The sequence below is a fragment of the Mchenga conophoros genome, linkage group LG8, assembly GCF_057382185.1.
Source record: "Mchenga conophoros isolate Kocher_MC1m ecotype Shallow Benthic linkage group LG8, M_conophoros_male_GT1.1, whole genome shotgun sequence".
Taxonomy (NCBI): Eukaryota; Metazoa; Chordata; class Actinopteri; order Cichliformes; family Cichlidae; genus Mchenga; species Mchenga conophoros.
In genome coordinates, this window is record NC_140533.1 from 21,833,641 (window position 1) to 21,853,361 (window position 19,721).

The 19,721-nt window shown below is 38.4% G+C and overlaps 1 protein-coding gene across 1 annotated transcript; it reads left to right on the forward strand.

Moving 5' to 3' along the window:
* Positions 1-824: 824 nt before the first annotated feature.
* On the forward strand, positions 825-19,473 carry glud1b (glutamate dehydrogenase 1b). Its single transcript, XM_085284946.1, has 13 exons — positions 825-1,429; positions 7,394-7,474; positions 7,691-7,746; positions 8,083-8,146; positions 9,530-9,624; positions 12,202-12,381; positions 14,064-14,201; positions 14,316-14,453; positions 14,570-14,650; positions 15,564-15,687; positions 16,509-16,600; positions 16,830-16,892; positions 18,409-19,473. Exons 1-13 carry the CDS (start codon positions 1,033-1,035, stop codon positions 18,526-18,528), a joined length of 1,629 nt encoding a protein of 542 aa, XP_085141072.1. The 5' UTR covers positions 825-1,032; the 3' UTR covers positions 18,529-19,473.
* The last annotated feature ends 248 nt before the right edge of the window (positions 19,474-19,721 follow it).

Genomic DNA, 19,721 nt, shown 5'->3' on the forward strand with positions numbered 1-19,721 from the left:
TATAGGATGATTTCATTTGTGAAGCAAAAAAGCCACCCAAACCTAGCTGGCTCTATGTGGAAAAACTAATTACCCTGTACACCTAATAACTGGTTGTGCCAACCTCAGCAGCAAGAACTGCAATAAAGTGTTTGAGATAACCAGTTACAACCCAAATGCACTTGAGCTTCAGACTGGCCGTTCTCCTTCTAGGAAAGGGCAGAATTCATGGTTCCATTAACAGCAAGTTTTCCAGCTCATAAAGCAGCAAAGCAGCCCCACCCCATTACACTACCACCACCATGGTTGACAGCCTATATGTTCTTTCATGAAATGCTGCCCTTGAAACCTTCCAAAAAAGTTTAACTTTTTTCTCGACATTCGACAGAACATTTTCCCTATCGTTCTGGGGATCATCAGAATGCCAAGAATCCCTCGTCTGGCATTTGACAGATTGTGTTTATTTTGGTCAATGGTGGCTTTCTCATTGGAATTCTCCCATGGATGCTAACTCTCCCCACTCTCTTTCTTATTGCTGAATCATAAACACTGTCTTTAACTTCAAGAAAGAAATTAAGCAGCGGCAGAATAGTTTCTGACAGCACTGAATATGGCATTATCCTGATGAAAACCAGTTTATGTTTTATATTAGATATAATTTTGCACCGATCTATATGCCTGATTACTCAAGAGAGAAAGAGGAGGCTCGTGCCGGTTATTTGTGCCCGGACCTTTTCTTTTCACTGGAAATATAAAACAACGGTTCAAACCCGGGAGCGCGCACTCTTAACGGTTTGGCAATTGCGCGTACCCATGTAGGCCCTCCTCTTCCGCGTGCGTCTGGGAGAGCCTCAGTTGGTGTGGTCGGCTCGCGCTGCCTTTTAAAGCAAACTGACACGACATGCCATTTCCCACTCGGCCAGAGGACGGGACACGGTGAAGAGCTTTTGTGTCTCTCATTCTAACCCCTTTTCCTGTCGTCACCCCCATTGTCCTTGTTGTTGTTTAGTTTCCTTTTCTTTAGTTTGTTCACACGGTTAGCTAGTTTCAGTCATGTATCGGTATTTCGGGGAGCTGCTGAGCCGCTCTGCGGGTAGTGCCCTGGCCTCGGGGTGCGTGGATTCCGCTCTCCCGGCGTCCTCTTCCCTGATGAGGGTCCGTCGCTATGCCGACGCAGCAAACCAGCCCGACGACCCTAACTTCTTCAGGATGGTCGAGGGCTTCTTCGACCGCGGGGCCGCTATCGTAGAGGACAAGCTGGTGGAGGATCTGAAGACTAGGGAGAGCCCAGAGCAGAAGCGGAACCGTGTGCGGGGCATCCTGCGCATCATCAAGCCCTGTAATCACGTCCTGAGCGTGTCTTTCCCCATCAAGAGGGATAACGGAGAGTGGGAGGTGGTGGAGGGCTACCGCGCCCAACACAGCCAGCACAGGACACCGTGCAAAGGGGGTAAGAACTGAGCCAAACCACCTCCACCAACCCGTTTGACAGCTAGCTTTAGCCAGCTTTTTACCACTATTTAGCAGCAATGCTAGCTTGCTTTGAAAAAGCATAAAATAAACTAAAAACACGAATTACTCCAGTAATTGAACCTTAGACGTTTTACTGCTAAATTAGCATCATGTTTCCTATGTTTGTTTATTATGTGTCACAACAACAGTGACCTTCCTCCTCACCTGTATCTGCTCTAGTTGGTTAGCTTGCAAACTAGCAGTTACCCATACTTTGTCCAGTCTTAAAAAACTTCAATTTTTAAGGTAGTTATGCATGCATACTAAGTTTGTCAGCCTGTGGTTTGATCAAGAGTTAAAGCACAGTCTCACTCTAAATGTTATGGAGAAAACAGACCTACTGGCATCAGGTGTCATACATAATTTTATGCTGACATCTCCCCATGTGCAGCACAAAACACAGGAAAACAGGACAAAGTCTACATTAAGATCCACCTAAAACTACTGCAAAAACATGGTATGCTATTGCATTTGCTCTTGAGTATATAGTTCAAGGTTCAAAACCAGAAGCCTCAATCGGCTACTGCTGCGACTCACCCTGGGTAAACTGTGAACAGAAGGTTTCAATGTACATAAGAAAAGATGAGGCATTAAAATTTAGGAGGGGGTGGCTGTGTTTCTAGGCATCCTATTTGTCAGTGTGACAGATGGGGGAGGGTGTTATAGAGAAGAGGAATTCTCTGAAGAAAGAAGACATGCATTTCATTTGCTGACCAGACAAAGGGCAAGTTTCAGTGGTGTGGAGAGACACTAGCCTGGTAATGACACTGTGAAACCTTTCCACAGCAGCTGCTTAGTCTAGTGAACACAGCCCCATCGTAGGGGAGACCTATTTCTGTTCAAGACATGGTCATTGCATGTTGCCACTGAGCCCTGTACAAAAGAATTAGTTAAAAAAAAAGGTTGGTAAACTATCTGCCTAGATGAGTCAGTGTGGCACCCACATGAAATATGTTTCACCCACCACCACCCACCCGACAAACCACTTAACGGTAATATAACCCATTTATGAATTTATAGCACTACTGCCTGTCCAGGCAGTAACCAGCACTCAGAAGCAATATAGGGACGTTCAAAATCAATAAGCTTGTCCAGCATCACGAGTATCTCCCCGATCCAAAGACAAATCAGAACAGTCTTGCATGAACTGCCCTTCACAGTAGCATTATTCCTGAAAATCTAAAGCCATGATCATGCTGGACTAATAGCTTATGGTTACAGTAACAGTAACAGGGCACAGTTCACCACAAAGGTGTACACGTGAATGTGTGTAAAGTATATTTATTCATCTATTGATCTATCTCTAGTCTTTTGTGGACAAGGCCAACTTGTATTTAATTTTGTGTAAGACAAACTTTATTCATCCATGTGAGATATCGTTAATCTCTCATTATATACTGTTGCAGTAAGGCACTTTTGCAGCCACAGAACCAACCAGATAATTAACACCTACAAATTAGCTGATTGTAGTTTGCACTACACAAGAAACCAATCTGTTTAACTATTTGCTACTTGCGACTACTTGTTTAACTACTCAAATTACACAGTTACACCCTTTGATATTTAGTAATATAGTAAATTTAAATCTTATTCATTACGTTTTGTGTAGTCGCAATAGTAGTAATAAAAATGTGTAACTGACACAAAATCAGATGTATTTATTTATTTTTTTTGGTTTTTCTTTATTTGGTGTGTTACCCAGTTTTGTAGGTATCATAAAATCGAAGAGTGGAAATAAATGGCATTTGCCTGTCGACCAAACTGTCCCATTTAAAAGAAAAAATAAATGAAAACAGCAATATCTCTTCCCAAATATAATGACATGACTAATCAAAATAAAATATACAGATCTTATTGTGAGCAGTTTTATGTAGGAACAATTTATTTCTATTCAACTACACCTTTCAGGCATATAAGAAAGTCTCCATGTACCACTGACAAGAGGTACATGGTAGTGACAGCTTATAAACGTTTAATGGCAACAGCCCCCTACAGCTGAGCTGTAACTTGGTTAGCTGCATTTTTCTTTTGGTTGGCAGATGTATACAGAAAAAGAACAGTTGATACATGAAGTTGCTCACAGCAAAAGTTGTGGAATTTGGAGTAACTGAGTTTGGGAAGTGGCATTGCTGCTGAGTTTTTAAAATGCATATTTGGCACTTTGATGACCACAAAGCAACAACCACCTAGTTTCACTTTCAAGAGAAGAAGAGTGATTTCTACACCCAGCATATCAAAAAAGGGGCCTGGGCGTCTCCCCACTTTTTAGTGGTACGCTATTAAAGGCCTACCACTGGGTTGGTTCTGGGTTTTTAACAAGGGAAACCCACCTGTCTGTTTTTTAAGTGGGGTTTAATTAACTTCAGTATAAAATACATATTTAAATTTCTAATGTCCAGAAATTATCATTTTGAGCCAGTAAAAATGAAATGAGTAGAATAAAGTACATCATTTAAACGTATTTCTTATCAGGCCCAGTTTATGATCTTATATTGGTTTAGCCGTCATATGCAGTTGTTACAGATTTGAAATAGCTTGAAGCATTGGTCCTTCATGACAGTCCCATGGATAATGGTCTGAATATGGTTTGAAGTTGTTATCTTTCAATGGCTTAATCATTGATGTAGTGTATGAAGCTTTTGCTGTATTCAGATCAAACTACAAAGTGCAAAGGCTGTCTGAGTGTGCATGTTGTGCTCATCTTCCCCCTTTTGAGAGCCACATAGATTGACAGCTGCCAGGCTGGACCACACTGCCTTTAACTGGATATGTGAATGCAAGAAGTGTTGTCTGTGTGAATGTGCATGCAAAACTGAAGAAGGCTACTGAGATTTTGTATAGTCTGCATAGTGATTACCATTGTTCTCCTTTTTTGTGCAGAAGTGTAATACATTTGTAGGTTATTTCATGTCACATGTGAACTGTGCAACACTGTGAAAAAAATGGAGATACAGAGGACATCTGATACTGCATAAAAACTTGTAGACATTAAGTAGAACCAGTTTCATTAAAATGCACATTTAACAACACAAAACGGTGTCACAGTCCTCCGTTCCTAATCAGAGGCTTTCTCTGACAAATTTACACTTCAAACACTAAAAGACTTGTGAATTACACCTTGATAAAAATATCTGCTTACAGCTGTCCAAATTCCTTTAAATGGGTCTATTCAGTGTTCTGATTTTTGAAGGACTGAAAGTTAATAAGTGTGTCCCTTATCATTTCAAGTCTGTTAATATTTCTTGAGGAAAAATTGAAAAATAATTAGCCGAGCTTTTAACACCATGAATAGTAGTTTTCAATAGTAGTTACAGTCAACAAATAAAGTAACATGGAAATGCATTTATTAAATCAAGAAACGCCAACTCTTTATCTCCACTGTATGGGAACTAATGATGTAAACACGTGCAGTTTCTCCCCAGTTTGAGACAGAAAACAACCTGGTTTTAAAAAAAGAATTCCAATGTACAGGTTATAGTACTATTTAAATATATTTATGGCAAAGAATTTTGCAGTCTAAAAATAACATTTAAAAAAAATCTAATGTTAGATAATTGGCACTTTTGTTTGGACAAGAGAGAGCCATTAGTTTGAGTGCTGAAGGAAGTTTAACTTTGAGAGAAAACTCAAAAATCTGCCCACCCATTTTAGAGGAATGTGTTTACAGTCTGTTTTGGTACTTGTTGCTGTGGGTCTCTGTTGGTTGGGTGGGGAAAAGATGGTTGGATGGGGGATGGTTTGGTAGTCAGGCTTTTTTTCCCCTCCTTTTTTCCTTTTTTTAATTTGATCAGTAAACATACAATTGTCCTTTGCTGGCTGTGGGAATTCAGCTGATCTTTGGATGAATGGAAAATAAGAGCAGGGGCAATGCTCTGAAACACAGAGCTTTGTTTTTAAATGTTTTTAGTACCTCCTTTTTCCATTCACTATAGTTTAATGCAGTATTGCCAGAACAGAAAAGAAAGCAGAAGCTCTAACTGCAGTAATGAAAATACTAGTATGTACGGATAAAATTCCGTAATCCAGTGAAGTCGAGGATGTTTCCTGCTTCCTAATGATTATTTGGTGGGATTTGTTATGTATGTAACAAATGCACTCTAAAGAAAATGAGAATATGATGCCTTTGGCAGAAATGTATGCATTTTCCTGACATTTTAGAACATCTGTTAAGCAAAAATGAACAAACCTGGTTAAGAGAAATCTTAAAATGCTAGTGAGTTCCCTTTTGACTCTGGCTAAAACTGCTTTGGTGGTGTTTGTCTGTGCTGGAGGGCCTCTGTGTAAGATGATTCCATAGTAGGAGGGGCTTTTACTTGTGCTGTAGTTTTCAGTATTCAGTTGAACAAGCATAGCTAGATATGCACACACAAAACATGCTGCTGTCTCCTCTTTGTGCGCTTCGTCCTTGGGTTTGTGTGTGTAAGCTAACCCTGGACCCTGCACTATTTTTGGTATTGCCATCTAACTCGTGTGCGCACACACACTGTGCCAATGAGATGGGGGTAGCGTGACATGCTATATGATCTCATGTAATGCTGCACATGTTGCTGCGGTGATGCTAGTAAACGCCAGAAAACAGGAAGGTATGACTCCAGCTGAAGGGCTGGGGTCACAATGGGGGGCTACGATTGGTTCATTTGGTCTCCACCCACCCTTTAATGTTGCCCTGACTGCCGTACACACTTGGCGATCTTTGACCCCATTCATGTGGTCTTCTGTAGTCATTATTAGTCTGGTTTTTCACAGTCCTTCTGTTATTCATTTTCTTTTGCTGTTGCTAACCTCTACAGACAGGGGAGACACTTTAAGACCAAGAATACTCTGGCTGCTTCATGATATGACAGTGGATGTTATTGGTCTGATGCTGCTGTGGTGAAAGTGCAATGTTCTGATAATGGAATATAAAAAGTGCATTATAAATACCTTCACCAACTTGTTGTTATCGTGTTGTTTCATGGAGGTCATGTTAAAAAAAAAAAAAAGTAAAATAAAATACCAGTGAGCAATATGACTTCATGCCCACCGAGGCTGTGGTTTTAGACGGGGAATGGATGCCCTATAAAGTGAAATAAAATGGGTATCGCGTTGAGATTAGTTGCCCATACTGTCCATGTCCACTCATTATCACTTCATGCTTGAGATGTGATCCAGTCCACTTCTAATTTTGTGAAGTCTCTTAATTAAAGATGGTTATAAAAGCTGGCAATATAACTAATGGAAAATGGTAACCCCTAAATTCACTTGTCATTTTAATGTAGCTCATAATCTTACTTGTTAGCTGTTTTACAGTCTTCACATATGGCAACAGCTTGATAAGAAATATATTTTATTGCAGCAAAGTAATTTCATCCCTGCCTTTAATAGCCTACCACTGAAGCTTCAAAACAGCAAGTCATGCCATGCAATGGCAAATTCAATCTTAACTAATGTATTAATTATGTGTTGGGACTTTTTGTTTGTTTTGTTTGTTTGGTTTTTTTTTTGGTGCTTTACTGTGAAGATGGCATGATCTCCCTTTCTTTGGGGAAAAAAAGGTCCAATGTATCCTCTGCTAAAGAAAATAATCAAGGAAATGCTGAAGTGCCTTCCATTAGTATTTAGAGAATTCAGAGAATTTATTATTATGGCTGGGAGACAGATACTTGAAGGGCAGTTCAGTGAAAAACCTTTGTAAGGAAAGGTGATTGTTTGACTGAAGTCAAGGACTTATCCAGGTTACAGACTGAATATACAATCTTCTATCAATATATAACACACTTGAACTGATTAATGAGCTAATAAAAACATGGAAAATATGGGGGAAGGTTACATTTTCTGCATGGAAAACCATTGAGATCTTTATTTTCAGCTTTTCTTTACAGGCCCTGTTACAAATTGTTCCCTCTGTGTGTGTTTCCCTCAGGTATCCGCTACAGTACAGATGTGTCTGTGGACGAAGTGAAAGCCCTGGCCTCTCTGATGACCTACAAATGTGCTGTTGTTGGTAAGCATTAAAGTCTTGGCCTTCCACAAAGTCTACAGAAGGTCATCCCTGAACTCTGTACACATATTAATACTGTACAGGAGGTTGGTACTTATGTGGAAATGCCAAAAAATAGTTTTCTTTTTTTCCTGCTTCTATCTTGTATGTCTTCATGTGTATTTGTAAAGTAATGTATGCATTTTCTTGTGGTTATAAAGCTGTATTATTATCTTCCAGATGTGCCATTTGGGGGAGCCAAAGCTGGAGTCAAGATCAATACTAAGAATTACTCTGTAAGCCTTCTGATTGCAAGCCTATTCTCACATAATTAATAAAACCCTCGTAACAACAACAATATAAGAGATCAATCACTCAATAAACTTGAGGTGGTAAAGGAGACAAGCCTTTTTCTTTTTTCTTTTTTTGTTGTTGTCTTTGATTGCTTAATTATAGGGCACTGTCATTTATTTAAAGGTCATCAACTGTTCATCTAAGCTTATAGTCAACTGAAGAGAAAACCCTGACAAAGCCTCACAGATGCCTTGCGCATCTTTCTTAACATCTGATAGGAATTTGTTTATATCAACTGTTTAGTTTTCTGGAAGTAATGTAACCACACTTTGTTGCAGGACAATGAGCTGGAGAAGATTACCAGGAGATTCACGATTGAGCTGGCCAAGAAGGGCTTCATTGGTGAGTTTCTAGTGTGTGGTTGGTTGTTTTAACTGTTTAATGGGCTTTAGAAGTGAGAGGTAAATACTTGCACTCATGAAGGTAAACATTTCCAGTCTTCTAATGGTGTTTATTCAGGTTGGGGTCCTTCAGAGTGTGTCTGTGTCAAGTAAAAGGGCAGACAACTAATAATGGTTAAGGAAACTTGGTTCTGATATTTATAAAGGTGGAGAAGCCAAAAAATCATAAAAAAATTAGCTAATGCATATTTACAGTATATAGTCAGGACAAGATGCAGGTGCACTGATATTTTTCTTAAGTTAAAGTACATAGGGATAACCTACAGAGTAAAAGTTGGCATTTTAAAAATTGAAACTTGGGTGCTAAAGTATCAAAAGTCACAAAAGTAAAACTAATATATTTCGAAATCCGTCTTATTGATTTTTTTTTTCTTCTAGATTTATACTTTAAATACTAAGCTTGGCAGTAGGTGGCAAAGTTGAGGCTAATTTTTGGGCTCATAAACTTCACATACTGCTGGGTATATTGCCAGGTATACTTTAATAGTAAATCATAACTTTGGTTATGTATTATTAATCAGAATCTGCAAAGTAACTAATTTAGTTTGGAAGTACAAATTGACATAAAATGTTCTGCTTAATTGCAGTATATGGGGAAAGAATACTGGGTTAGTTGCTTGAGGGTACATAATTGTTCTTGTTTGGCACAGGTCGTTCCAGTTTAGCTGATGGACAACTTTTTGACAAAATCAGCCTTTTAAGATCACATTAAAGAACCTAAGATTATTATTATTTTTTTAAAAAAAAGATCAAAACAAGGGAACAAGTATGCATATTTGTCACTACTTGGTCATTTGGCAGAATAATTTATTTTTTAACTCAACCTCACAGAGAATAAAATGGTAATTTCATTTACTTTCTCCAGGAAGCTGGCATAGATGTGTTTAGTATGTTGAGCAAAGTCACAGAAAACTTGTTCACTGGTTCCATGGGTTAATGGGCCCTTATACCACCTGTTTATTCACCCTTACCTGGATGCATTTAAAATGTTCATAATGTGTTTACTTTACTACTGAGGGATATGACGCTGTCTGTAGTCAACAATAGTTGCTGCTTGTGGAGCGGGAGGTAAAAAGGTACCCACCATCTGCCTGCAGCACTTGTCTGTCTATCTGTCAGTGGACAGATTCAGTTACTTTCTGTCTGCATGCTTGCTGCTGTTTTCACATCTTGAGGCCCTTTGAGGCACATGGTTATGTCACACAAGGACGTGAAGCCTGGTGCTCAGAGTTTGTGATATTATACTCTTTTTCTTTTTTCTTTTTTAAACTCTCTTCCCCTCTCTCTCTCTCCCTTTCCTTTCCTTCCCATCTTTGCTCAACAGGACCTGGCATCGATGTCCCTGCTCCTGACATGAGCACAGGCGAGAGGGAAATGTCCTGGATTGCCGACACGTATGCGAACACTATTGCACATACTGTAAGTTCTCAGACTTAATGGATATATTATTTTGTAGACGGCATAGCCAGTCTGTCTGACTTGGCTGCAGTTTTGGCACAAATTTTAAAATGGGCTAAGTTAAAAAAACAAGGAGTGAGTCATACATAAACCATGAACAGTGGTTTCCTGCCTCGCCCTTTCCAGCTGACCACAGAAGCATTCCTCATGTCTTAAAAGGGTCTTTTCAGACTGAGGCCTCTGTTCGTGTTATCAGCTAATCATTGTGCTATCTCAGTCTGTCAAACAAGGCTTATTTGATTAAACATGGAAAATGTTTACCCATGTTTATTGTTTCACATGCAATCATGTGTTGTTTACAACTGGTTTGATCTAAAAACTATAATTGTCAGAGAACTCTGTTGACTGATATTTTACTTATTAGCAGCAAGAAAAGACCATAATATTACTCATATCTTTTACCCTCTCTCTGCTTACAACACCTTATTGTTTCAAAGTTAAAAAATATAATCCCTTTCAAATTATTAACAGTGTTGATTGCATAATCCTGAGGGCTGTACTGCCAAGGAGGTTCAACACAGTCAGGCTCTCTGCGCATTAGCTGGATCGAAAATCCCCCCACAGATGACAGACAAGTTAATAACTGCTGTTATTAGTTAATGACATAAGCTGGGCTTCTCACTTTTGTGCATGCTCACATGAAAAGGAGCATTTCACGCATTATATGCCTTTTCATGAATGCCACTTATTACAAGTAAGTAGAACGAACTTTGATAATTGAGAAGGCATTCTTGGTGATGGCCTGATCGATTTTTCTAATCTGTGTCAAGAATAGCTAAAATATTTCAGCTGTGGAAGAGAGACTTGGCAGCAGTGAGATACAACTCGCACATATACAATGTATTCCTCCAACAATTATTGCACTGGAAAAATTGTTTTAAATAAAAGAATTCGAAAAAAAACATGGTGCTTTCAGTCGAAAGTTTGAGCACAGCCTGCTGCAGACCAGGTTATGTGCTGCACATGAGTCACCATAGGGATTTGCCAAGTTAAAAAAAACCAAACAAAACACTTTTATGACACAGAAAACCGACATTTCTTGCTATCCCATTAATCTTGCTTAATAGTACACATCTCAGTCTATTTTTTTTTTTTTTAAATAAGATTTATTTTCATTTTTAAATCGACAAACAAACAAATAAACAAAAAGCTCACAACTGTGGCACACAGCAAGCATCTACAACTAACCACAACATGGCAGGCCATTTTGACCACAGGAACACTCCTAGGTGCACACTCTTGTATCCATGCCTTTCAAGGACAACCTCAGACATCCAAAAAGCAAACACAAAAGTAATATCTCAGTCTATTCTTGACATTTATTTTTTCCTATTAATACTTGGTTGGTAAGAGACAAGCAACATTGATGAACACAGTGGTGTTCCAGAAACACTGAGACCTTAAGGATTTAAACCATGTAACAGACATATTTCTACTTTAAATTATTGTTGTTGTTGTTCTTGTTATTATTAAACTCTTAAAACAGTTTGTGTCATTGAGATCAGGATCTGAGAGAAGTGCAAAAAACATGAAACAATATAGCCAGGTACATAATACAGATGCACGCTATGCATGTTCATAAATTAAGAAAGGATGTGCAAGAATGAATGCTGATAATTAAATGTAATCAGTGTTTAGTTTATAAACAAATAGATCCAGTTCACACTGGGAGATTCCCTACAAAGGTTGTAATGCCAGCGTTATCAAATTGGCCTGCTGGTTGTGTTGTAGTCATTTTTTTTGGCTCACATTCATGAGATGGGTGCTATGTTCCAGTTAAGGTCAATATCCAGCAGTCACCACTTCTGGCTCATTCATGTGTGAATATCAATGATTTAAAAACTGTGTTGGTCCTGTTCCACTCTTCTCTCTGGTCGCCTCACACAGTCATGTGACCTCTGCTCCAGATACCCCCATGGAGTAGGTCACAAATTCCTACTCTGGGTATCTGAGGGAAGAGGAGCTTGGGTAGTACGTGTAGTACGTGTCATGGTACCTGGGCCACACATGACATTTTATGACATGGTCACTGGAGACTGGCTCTGGCTTGGCAAAATATTTGGCCTACTGGATGGCTTTGTCTGAACTTTGCAGTGAAAAAATTACTCATGCATGGTTGCTCATTTTTGGTGGTGCCAGCTTTAAAGAGTTTGTCTAAATTTGTGGAATTATATAGTTGAATCTAGGCAAGTGTTTTGAATCATAAACATTTAAAATATTGTTAGTTTTTTTTTTTTTTAAATACTACAAGGTGTTTTTGGTTAAGCAGAAATTATTGCAAATTCTTGTAATGGTCTAGCCTACCTACTGATTAAATAAGGTTGTATGTGGCACATACCAGATACCTGATTCATTAAAAAAATCTTGGTTTCTTTGGTTTACATTATTCGTTATAATGCTGGAAGTTTTTGTGTTTGTCGGTTTCTCGTCCAACACTGCCCAACTGAGGTTTCAATAATCTGTGTGCAAAGATGCTGTGTATATAGTAGTGTTTTAAGCTGTGGTCTGATTTCTTTTTTCTTTTTTTTCTCCTTACAGGACATCAACGCACATGCATGTGTGACAGGAAAACCTATCAGTCAAGGAGGAATCCACGGGCGTATCTCAGCCACTGGTCGTGGAGTTTTCCATGGCATTGAGAACTTCATTAATGAGGCTTCTTACATGAGCATGCTGGGCCTCACTCCTGGCTTCCAGGACAAGACCTTTGTTATCCAGGTACACAGACGCATGTACACTTTGATAAGAGAAACAAAGAAGAATGACTTCAGTGATGCAGACTCTTGTGCGGCTGTTTTCTCCCTGATAGTCACAGGACTTAAGTTTTCATTTGAAGTCGTGATGAGGGGTTTTAAAGCTGTGCCTCAATCAGAGCCATGCCATCTGTTTTTGCCTGATCTCCTCATACCGCACAGGCAGCAGCGAGCTCAAGTTTTCCCTTCTTTGTTTATGGAAAAGGATGATTCATCGAGAGTAACCAGTTAAAGAAACTGGGCTGCTCTGCTGCTCAAGTTCCAGCTGGTTTTGTGAAAAACAGTTTGAGTTTAAACTAATATGTTTTAGAATCAGGCATGAAAACTCATCAATGAAATGCAGTATTGGAATCATTTGCAGTGTTGATTAAAAGGAACTTGTCTTTTCTTTAAAGCTGTGCTGATTTTAACTGTAACCATGTGAAAGCAGAAGTGTGCCTGCAGAGATAAAAAGTCAAAGAGCAGCATTTTGCTTAGCAGTTTCATTTCCAGTAGTCACATGGCAGCTCCTCACGTGTCACTGACGCAAACTAAGCAGGAAAGCCCTCGGCAGTGGTGTCTGCTGTTTTCTTGGAATACTTTCTGTAATTTCCCCTCTTCATGACAGCAGTGCAGTCTGATACTCTCGATCAATAGCTCTGTGTGTTTACATCCATTTCATTTAGTTAACCATCTCCGTGAAGTTAGCTGCAAGACTTGCAGATTTCAGATTTTTTATTTTATTTTTTTAAAGGATCTTCTTGTATTTGCTTGAGATTATGTTTGAAGTTTAATGTCCTGGCTTCACTGAGATTTGTAAAGTGGCAGATAGTTCAGATTCAGTGACTGTAAAGAAACAAAGATTTTGAAGGCTGATGATTACTGCTGAGTGGGTTTAAAGTGAGGGATGATAGGGTGAGGAGGTGAAGAAGCTGTGACGACAGCTGATTCATGATGTGGATGTTCAAAAAGCTAATCCGTGTCTGTGTTTGGGGATTACTCTGTGCTGCGCTGAGATTACATTTTTCTTAGAGATTTATTAGTGAGAAAGGACAGAGCAGATCTTTAATGTGGTATTAAGATGAAAGCAGGGGTATATATTTACTCGCTTTTTCTTTCTTTTTTTTTTCTTCTTTTTTTCTTTTTTAAATCATTTGTAAAGTTGTCTCTGTTCTTGTCTTTATCCAACAGCTCTGTTAGTGGCCAAAAGGCGATATCAGCAACGATATTAGCGATATTAACTTTATTGTTGCTTTAAAACTATGAGACTCTTGCTTTGGGGTTTATCTATAACTTATATACACAATGTCATCTTCTTTCTACATCCCAATTTCTGGAGTTGGATATACAGAATCTTGGTTATTAGTGTTTAATTATCTTTCTTTTCCTTGCTGCATCTGGTTTTAGTAATATATATTCACATGTTTGTTCTGTTTTGTAGTGTGTGCAGATGAATGCATAGAGAAATTTCAAATCTCATATATACTGTACTGCTGTCACCCATTTATAGTCAAATGAAATAATGATTTGATGATTTTTTTTTTCTTCTTAACCTCATCTGGCCACATGGTGGCAGCAGAGTATGTAGCTTATAAAAATGAACATCATTTTGTTTGTTGATTGGGAAGGGGAATAATTATTTGTAACTATGTGCTGTGACTTTCACAGGGCTTTGGTAATGTGGGTCTCCACTCAATGAGGTACCTGCACAGGTTTGGGGCCAAGTGTGTGGGCATTGGAGAGATTGATGGAGCCATCTACAACCCAGATGGTATCGACCCCAAACAGCTGGAGGATTATAAACTGGTATCAGCACTGCTGTCTTCCCCTCATTTCTGTCGTTTCTTAATTAATTAATTAATTAATTTTATTTTTTAAATTGTACTTATTCATTCTCCACTGAAACATCCATCTCTACAGCAACATGGCACCATCGTGGGTTTCCCAGGAGCCAAACCCTATGAGGGGAACATTTTGGAAGCGGACTGCCACATCCTGATTCCTGCAGCTGGAGAAAAGCAGCTCACACGTAACAATGCTCCGAAGATCAAGGCCAAGGTAAACTCTTTGTCTGATTACAAAAGCTGCTGTGATTTTAAACTGTCAGTTTGATTAAAATTATTAAGGTTGAGCAGTTCAGGTAGTGGTTAAGTATATTTGTTTATTTTTGTCAGATCATTGCTGAGGGTGCCAATGGTCCCACCACCCCAGGTGCTGATAAAATCTTCCTGGAAAACAACGTCATGGTTATTCCTGTAAGCACACACACCACCAAACACACAGGGAAATACAAGCTAGTTTTATGGTTTGTTTAAAGTGAATTATTTTTTGTGTGTTTTGATTCCCTGAATGACAATACATGTGCACACATTGCACATTCATACACATTCAGACTTAATTAAGCTGAACTGTAGAACAGATTTAAGCATGACAGGTTAAACAAGGTTTTGTTCACAGAATAAAAGCATCGATTTCATTTTATTTTCATGCTGATCTTTTCATTTCATTTATTTATTTTTTTAACAGTAACACGAAATAAACAGTCTAAAAGCAAAAATAAACAGGAAAAACAATCTGCTCTGCTCATTCAGCAGTTTACATCCTCAAAAAAATTTTTCCAGAAAAAAGGGGCAAAGCACAGCAAATGAAATCTTCAAATTTATACAAAAAGCTAGATCTAGATTAGTATAGCATATTATTTTATTATTTAAACATATTCTTGTAATTATGTTTTTGTCTAAGATTTGAATTGGTTAGGACTTGGTTAATAAGACACGAAGTCCCATCCTTCTGAGCTCAGATCACAAGAAACAAACTACTATCCATCAAATACGGTTAATCAAAGCACACTCGTACGTTTCGATAAAACACATTCATTTGCTGAGGGTTAAACTCTTTGTAAATTAAAATATTTTCCTCATGTTCAAATAGACTGGGACTGAAAACATGCATTTGTAAATATAAATTCTAACTAGAAATATGATGGAATGTATTACTAAGTGTTGTTTCTAGTTCTTGCTTTAAAATACAATTTCGATATGTGCTTGTTAAATAATTTCTCCTTTAACATATATAATCAGATTTTTAAAAGTCATATTTTCCACACAGAGGACCTTTTCATCTGTGCACTTATCCATACAGAGAAGTGAAGACTGTTTCTACTTGCAGGACATGTACTTGAATGCTGGCGGTGTGACGGTATCTTATTTCGAGTGGCTCAAGAATCTCAACCATGTCAGCTATGGAAGACTAACCTTCAAATATGAGAGGGACTCAAACTACCACCTCCTCAGTGAGTACAAACCTGCAGTTCATGCTTTTGTCTGGACGCAGATTGTATTTATATTGTCTGACAGCTTTTATTCGTTAGAGACATGCTGCAAATCGGTATGAAAAATAATGATAAAACACAAACAAACGCAATAAATCACTCGTACAAGTTCTTTGTGTGTGTGCGTACGTGTGACCCAAAACATTTTATTCAGATCAGAATTAGATCTCTATAGTTTTTATTCCTCTCTGGAGTAGTAAATAGGTTTTATAGACTGAAAAATTTCTTCAAATGCTTTACAATCATCCTGTGTACCCTTTTTAAAAAAAAATAAATTTTTTTTAAAATCTTGAATCAAAATCTTTCCGCTAGGAAATACAAACACAACACCTTTACATCGTGGTTAAGATGTAGTTTGTCCTCGATTTGATTTCTTGTGGTTCCAGGGTAGGCTGCTTTCCCCCAACAGTAACAACTTACAACATTCTGAGTAACAACGTTCTGACGGCTCTCATAGATAAGCTTCTTTAAAACAAGCAGTATCTTTTGCTGCTGTTGGGCAACAAAAAAAAAAAGAACAAAAGAAACAGAAAATGAGTGAAACCGTGTAGCCAGCAAGAATTTAGAGAAGAAATGCTTAAATTTCTTACCTTTTTTAAAATCAACTGACTCTGTGGTCACCTATCTTCTGGTGTCGCTCTTTTGCTTTCTTCATGTACTTTCTGATTGGCACTCTCATACAGCCAATTATATGATACGCTCAATGAATCAGACATGTTATCACTGCTATTTGTAGTATTTGTGATTAATTTGTATTTTTGTTTTACTGTTTTCTCCTTTAGTGTCTGTTCAGGAAAGTTTAGAGAGGAAGTTTGGCAAGCAGGGAGGACCCATTCCCATCGTACCTACTGCTGACTTCCAGGCCAGAGTTGCTGTAAGTAACAGCTGCTGTCATACACATGCATTTCTTGTTTAAATGTTGTAAAAGTACCACACGTACCAGTGTGATGAATTTCCTTCCATATGAAACTGATTCTAATCAATAAATGCGATCAGGCCAGCTAATGTTTATTCTTTGTCAACTGATTAATAATCCAAGAACTATTTTACTATTGTGTCCCGCTCAGCCTGATGTGGGGTTAACACATAATCGTCCTTTACAGGGTGCCTCAGAGAAGGACATTGTTCACTCTGGATTGGCCTACACTATGGAGAGATCTGCTCGGGTAAGTGATCATGCAGGAAAGGTCAGAGGTGTGGTTCTCAAACATTTTTTATTTCTTCTTATCACTGTAATTGCACCTTGAAAAACTGGTTCAGGTAGACAAAATATCAGGCACAATGCTTCCACTTGTAAGCAGGCGCATCCTGTTAGGTGTCATTAAGTCCTGTTTAACAACACACACAACATAATTATGGTTTGCTTGTTTTATGGTCAATTGGACATCAGTGCTTAAACCACAGCTCTCACATTTCCTGCTTTCTGAAATGGAGCTCCAGGATGGGGTGGTGGTGCAGCAGTTTGTGTGTCGATTCACAGAAGAAATGTTGGGGGTTCAAACGAGGAGCTTTCTGTCTGTGTGGATGTTTTGTTCTCGTTGTGGCTCTGAGTTTTCTCCTTATTTTTTTTAAATGGGCTGTGGGTATGTGAGACGGAAAGCATGCACTAAACAAAGTGATGGAGAGGCAGGTGTAAATGTGGTTATGGTGCTCCAGTCCATGTTTCATAACCAGTGAGATGACACTTTTATTTATTTTACAGTCATCTCAGAGAACTTTATACTGTGAGGTAACAATATTAGGAAGGAAAGTGCTGACGTTCAGATGATCCTCCAGGAACAAAATTTTATAACAGTATGTGCTAAACGTTGATTTGATATTCGTTCTGTTTTATTAGACTTTGATGGGATAAAGTCTAAACTCATTTTCTTTGTAGTCCTTTCTATGAAGGTACTAGTTTGAACACTGTATAAACTCTTTTCTATATTTCCTTCAACTTACTCTAGCCTGTTCTGACTCCTGCAGTGACAGAATCTTAAGGAACTATTACATGCAGTCTATCGACCTGGTCTCTGTTATTAGTTCAACTTTTTCAACTGTTACTGTCAAGGCTAAACTGTTGGAACTGCTGTTACCCATCTAGTATAAACTCACTGAAAAGACTTTGAACACTCCTTTGCTGGATGTGTAAACACAGTAGATTTAGTTTTTCTCAACCAAATATATGCCAGCCAGTTCCTGATTTGATTTGATTGATTTGATTTTGATTTTATTGATTAGCATTCAAATTCAAATCTCAGTGAAAACAGTGAAAAAAAAACAGTGAAAACAGAACAAAAATCTACCATAAAGAAAGAAAGCATGAGACAAGGCTAATCAAAAGGTATTGGCTGTTTTTGAAAAAGCAAACAAAACATAAAAACAGAACAGCAGCTTGCTATGATGTGGACATCTGATAAATGTTAACCTTTGAGATAAATCTAACCCGGTTTCAACCCTGATGTGGACCCATTTAGACCCCTAAACAAGAGATGCAGTCTCTTGATGGAGGAGATGGGAAGGGACTGAGAAAAGAAGAGGATAGTTAAAGTTTTTATATTGTCCTGAAAGACGTCCTTTTACTTTTCACTATTTAAACGTTAAATGTCTGACTGACCAGGTTAAACCAGGAAACTGCATCCATTGAAATGTTGAACTTGGTGGTGTAGCATGTAAAACCTGTGTCATCATCTTCTTTTGTAGCAAATCATGCGAACAGCGAGCAAGTACAACCTCGGTCTGGACCTGCGGACGGCTGCCTATGTGAACGCCATCGAGAAGGTCTTCAAGGTGTACAACGAGGCTGGGCTCACCTTCACATAAATGGCTGACCAATGGTCCACACTAGTCTCCCTTCCTCCACCCTTCTGCTGTTGAATCCCCTCTCCTGCCTTTCTCCACCTCTAAAACAGCCTTCAGAACATATCACTGTTTACCGCTGCTCCTTGGCTCCTTTCACACAGTTATTTCATGATCTTTGTGCTGCCATTATATCTCTGCAACTCTTTTTAAATATTGTCCTGTTCTTGTTTTTTGCCTGAGGTTACAGACAGAGAATCCCCCAGCCGTCATACAAGTGTTTATAATTCAGCTGTATGGCAGCCATGTTCTTAGCTCTGTGTTTGTGATCGCTGAATGCATGTGTGACCCTCCTGTTGCAGTTGTTTCAGTTGATAGCACTACAGATGCCTTATTTTTAGGAGGAGGTCTGCTCTAAAAGGGACACGGCCACTTCAATCTAATGTTAACTCAAACAGATTTAGATTTAACTTCATGTGAATAAGAGAAAAAAGTAATTTTATTACCCTTGAGTATGTCTTGTCACTCTTAAGGTGTAAAAAGTTAGTGATGGTTTTGCCAAGTTTTAGAATTCACAACAGAGATTCAGTGTTCTTCATAGTTGTGTTTTCATGTTCCCGTTCCCCTTTATTTTCCTCCCTTTCCTGTTGTTTCATCGTAAATGCAGCTTCTTCCCGACTCTTCCACTGGCCAAGAGAGAAGAGCAGGGATGGGCCGAGGTGTCACTGTGATCGGCCAATCCCTGCCTGAGTATTCTTCAGTTTAACCGTCCAGTTTCAGTACTGCAGCATTTTTGGAGGAAATTTTTATTTTTACTGTACTCATTTTTTTTTTTTTTTTTTTTTTTTGGAAATCATAAAAATGTTCAGATACAGAAATGTGTTATCAGTGTTTATTTTCTGGTGAGCTCATCCTGTAACATCTGGTGTTTTTCCTGCAACTTTATAAAAGTTGTTAATAAGACCTGAAGGAGGTATCAGCAGTATTACTGGGAAAAAAACAGGCTTGAGGAAAGTTATTTAAAAATTTCCTATTAAATTATTTTTTCTTTGGAATTGTTTTTAAAGAGTTGGTAAGTAGACTAATACTTATATAGCACTTTCTATGTTTGAACGCTCATGGTGCTTTATAGTACAAGCCTTATTCACGAACAGTCGATTTTTTTAAAATCGTTTTTAATAATTCATAGACATTCCATCGGATCTGTTGGGAGGAAC

What these genes read in the sequence shown, in the direction of transcription:
- glud1b (XM_085284946.1), top strand. Translation starts at nt 1,033, where the DNA reads ATGTATCGGTATTTCGGGGAGCTGCTGAGCCGCTCTGCGGGTAGTGCC. An exon ending in CAGGACACCGTGCAAAGGGG is followed by an intron (nt 1,430 to 7,393) that starts GTAAGAACTGAG and finishes TGTTTCCCTCAG; the next exon opens with GTATCCGCTACAGTACAGAT. An exon ending in GGCCAAGAAGGGCTTCATTG is followed by an intron (nt 8,147 to 9,529) that starts GTGAGTTTCTAG and finishes TTTGCTCAACAG; the next exon opens with GACCTGGCATCGATGTCCCT.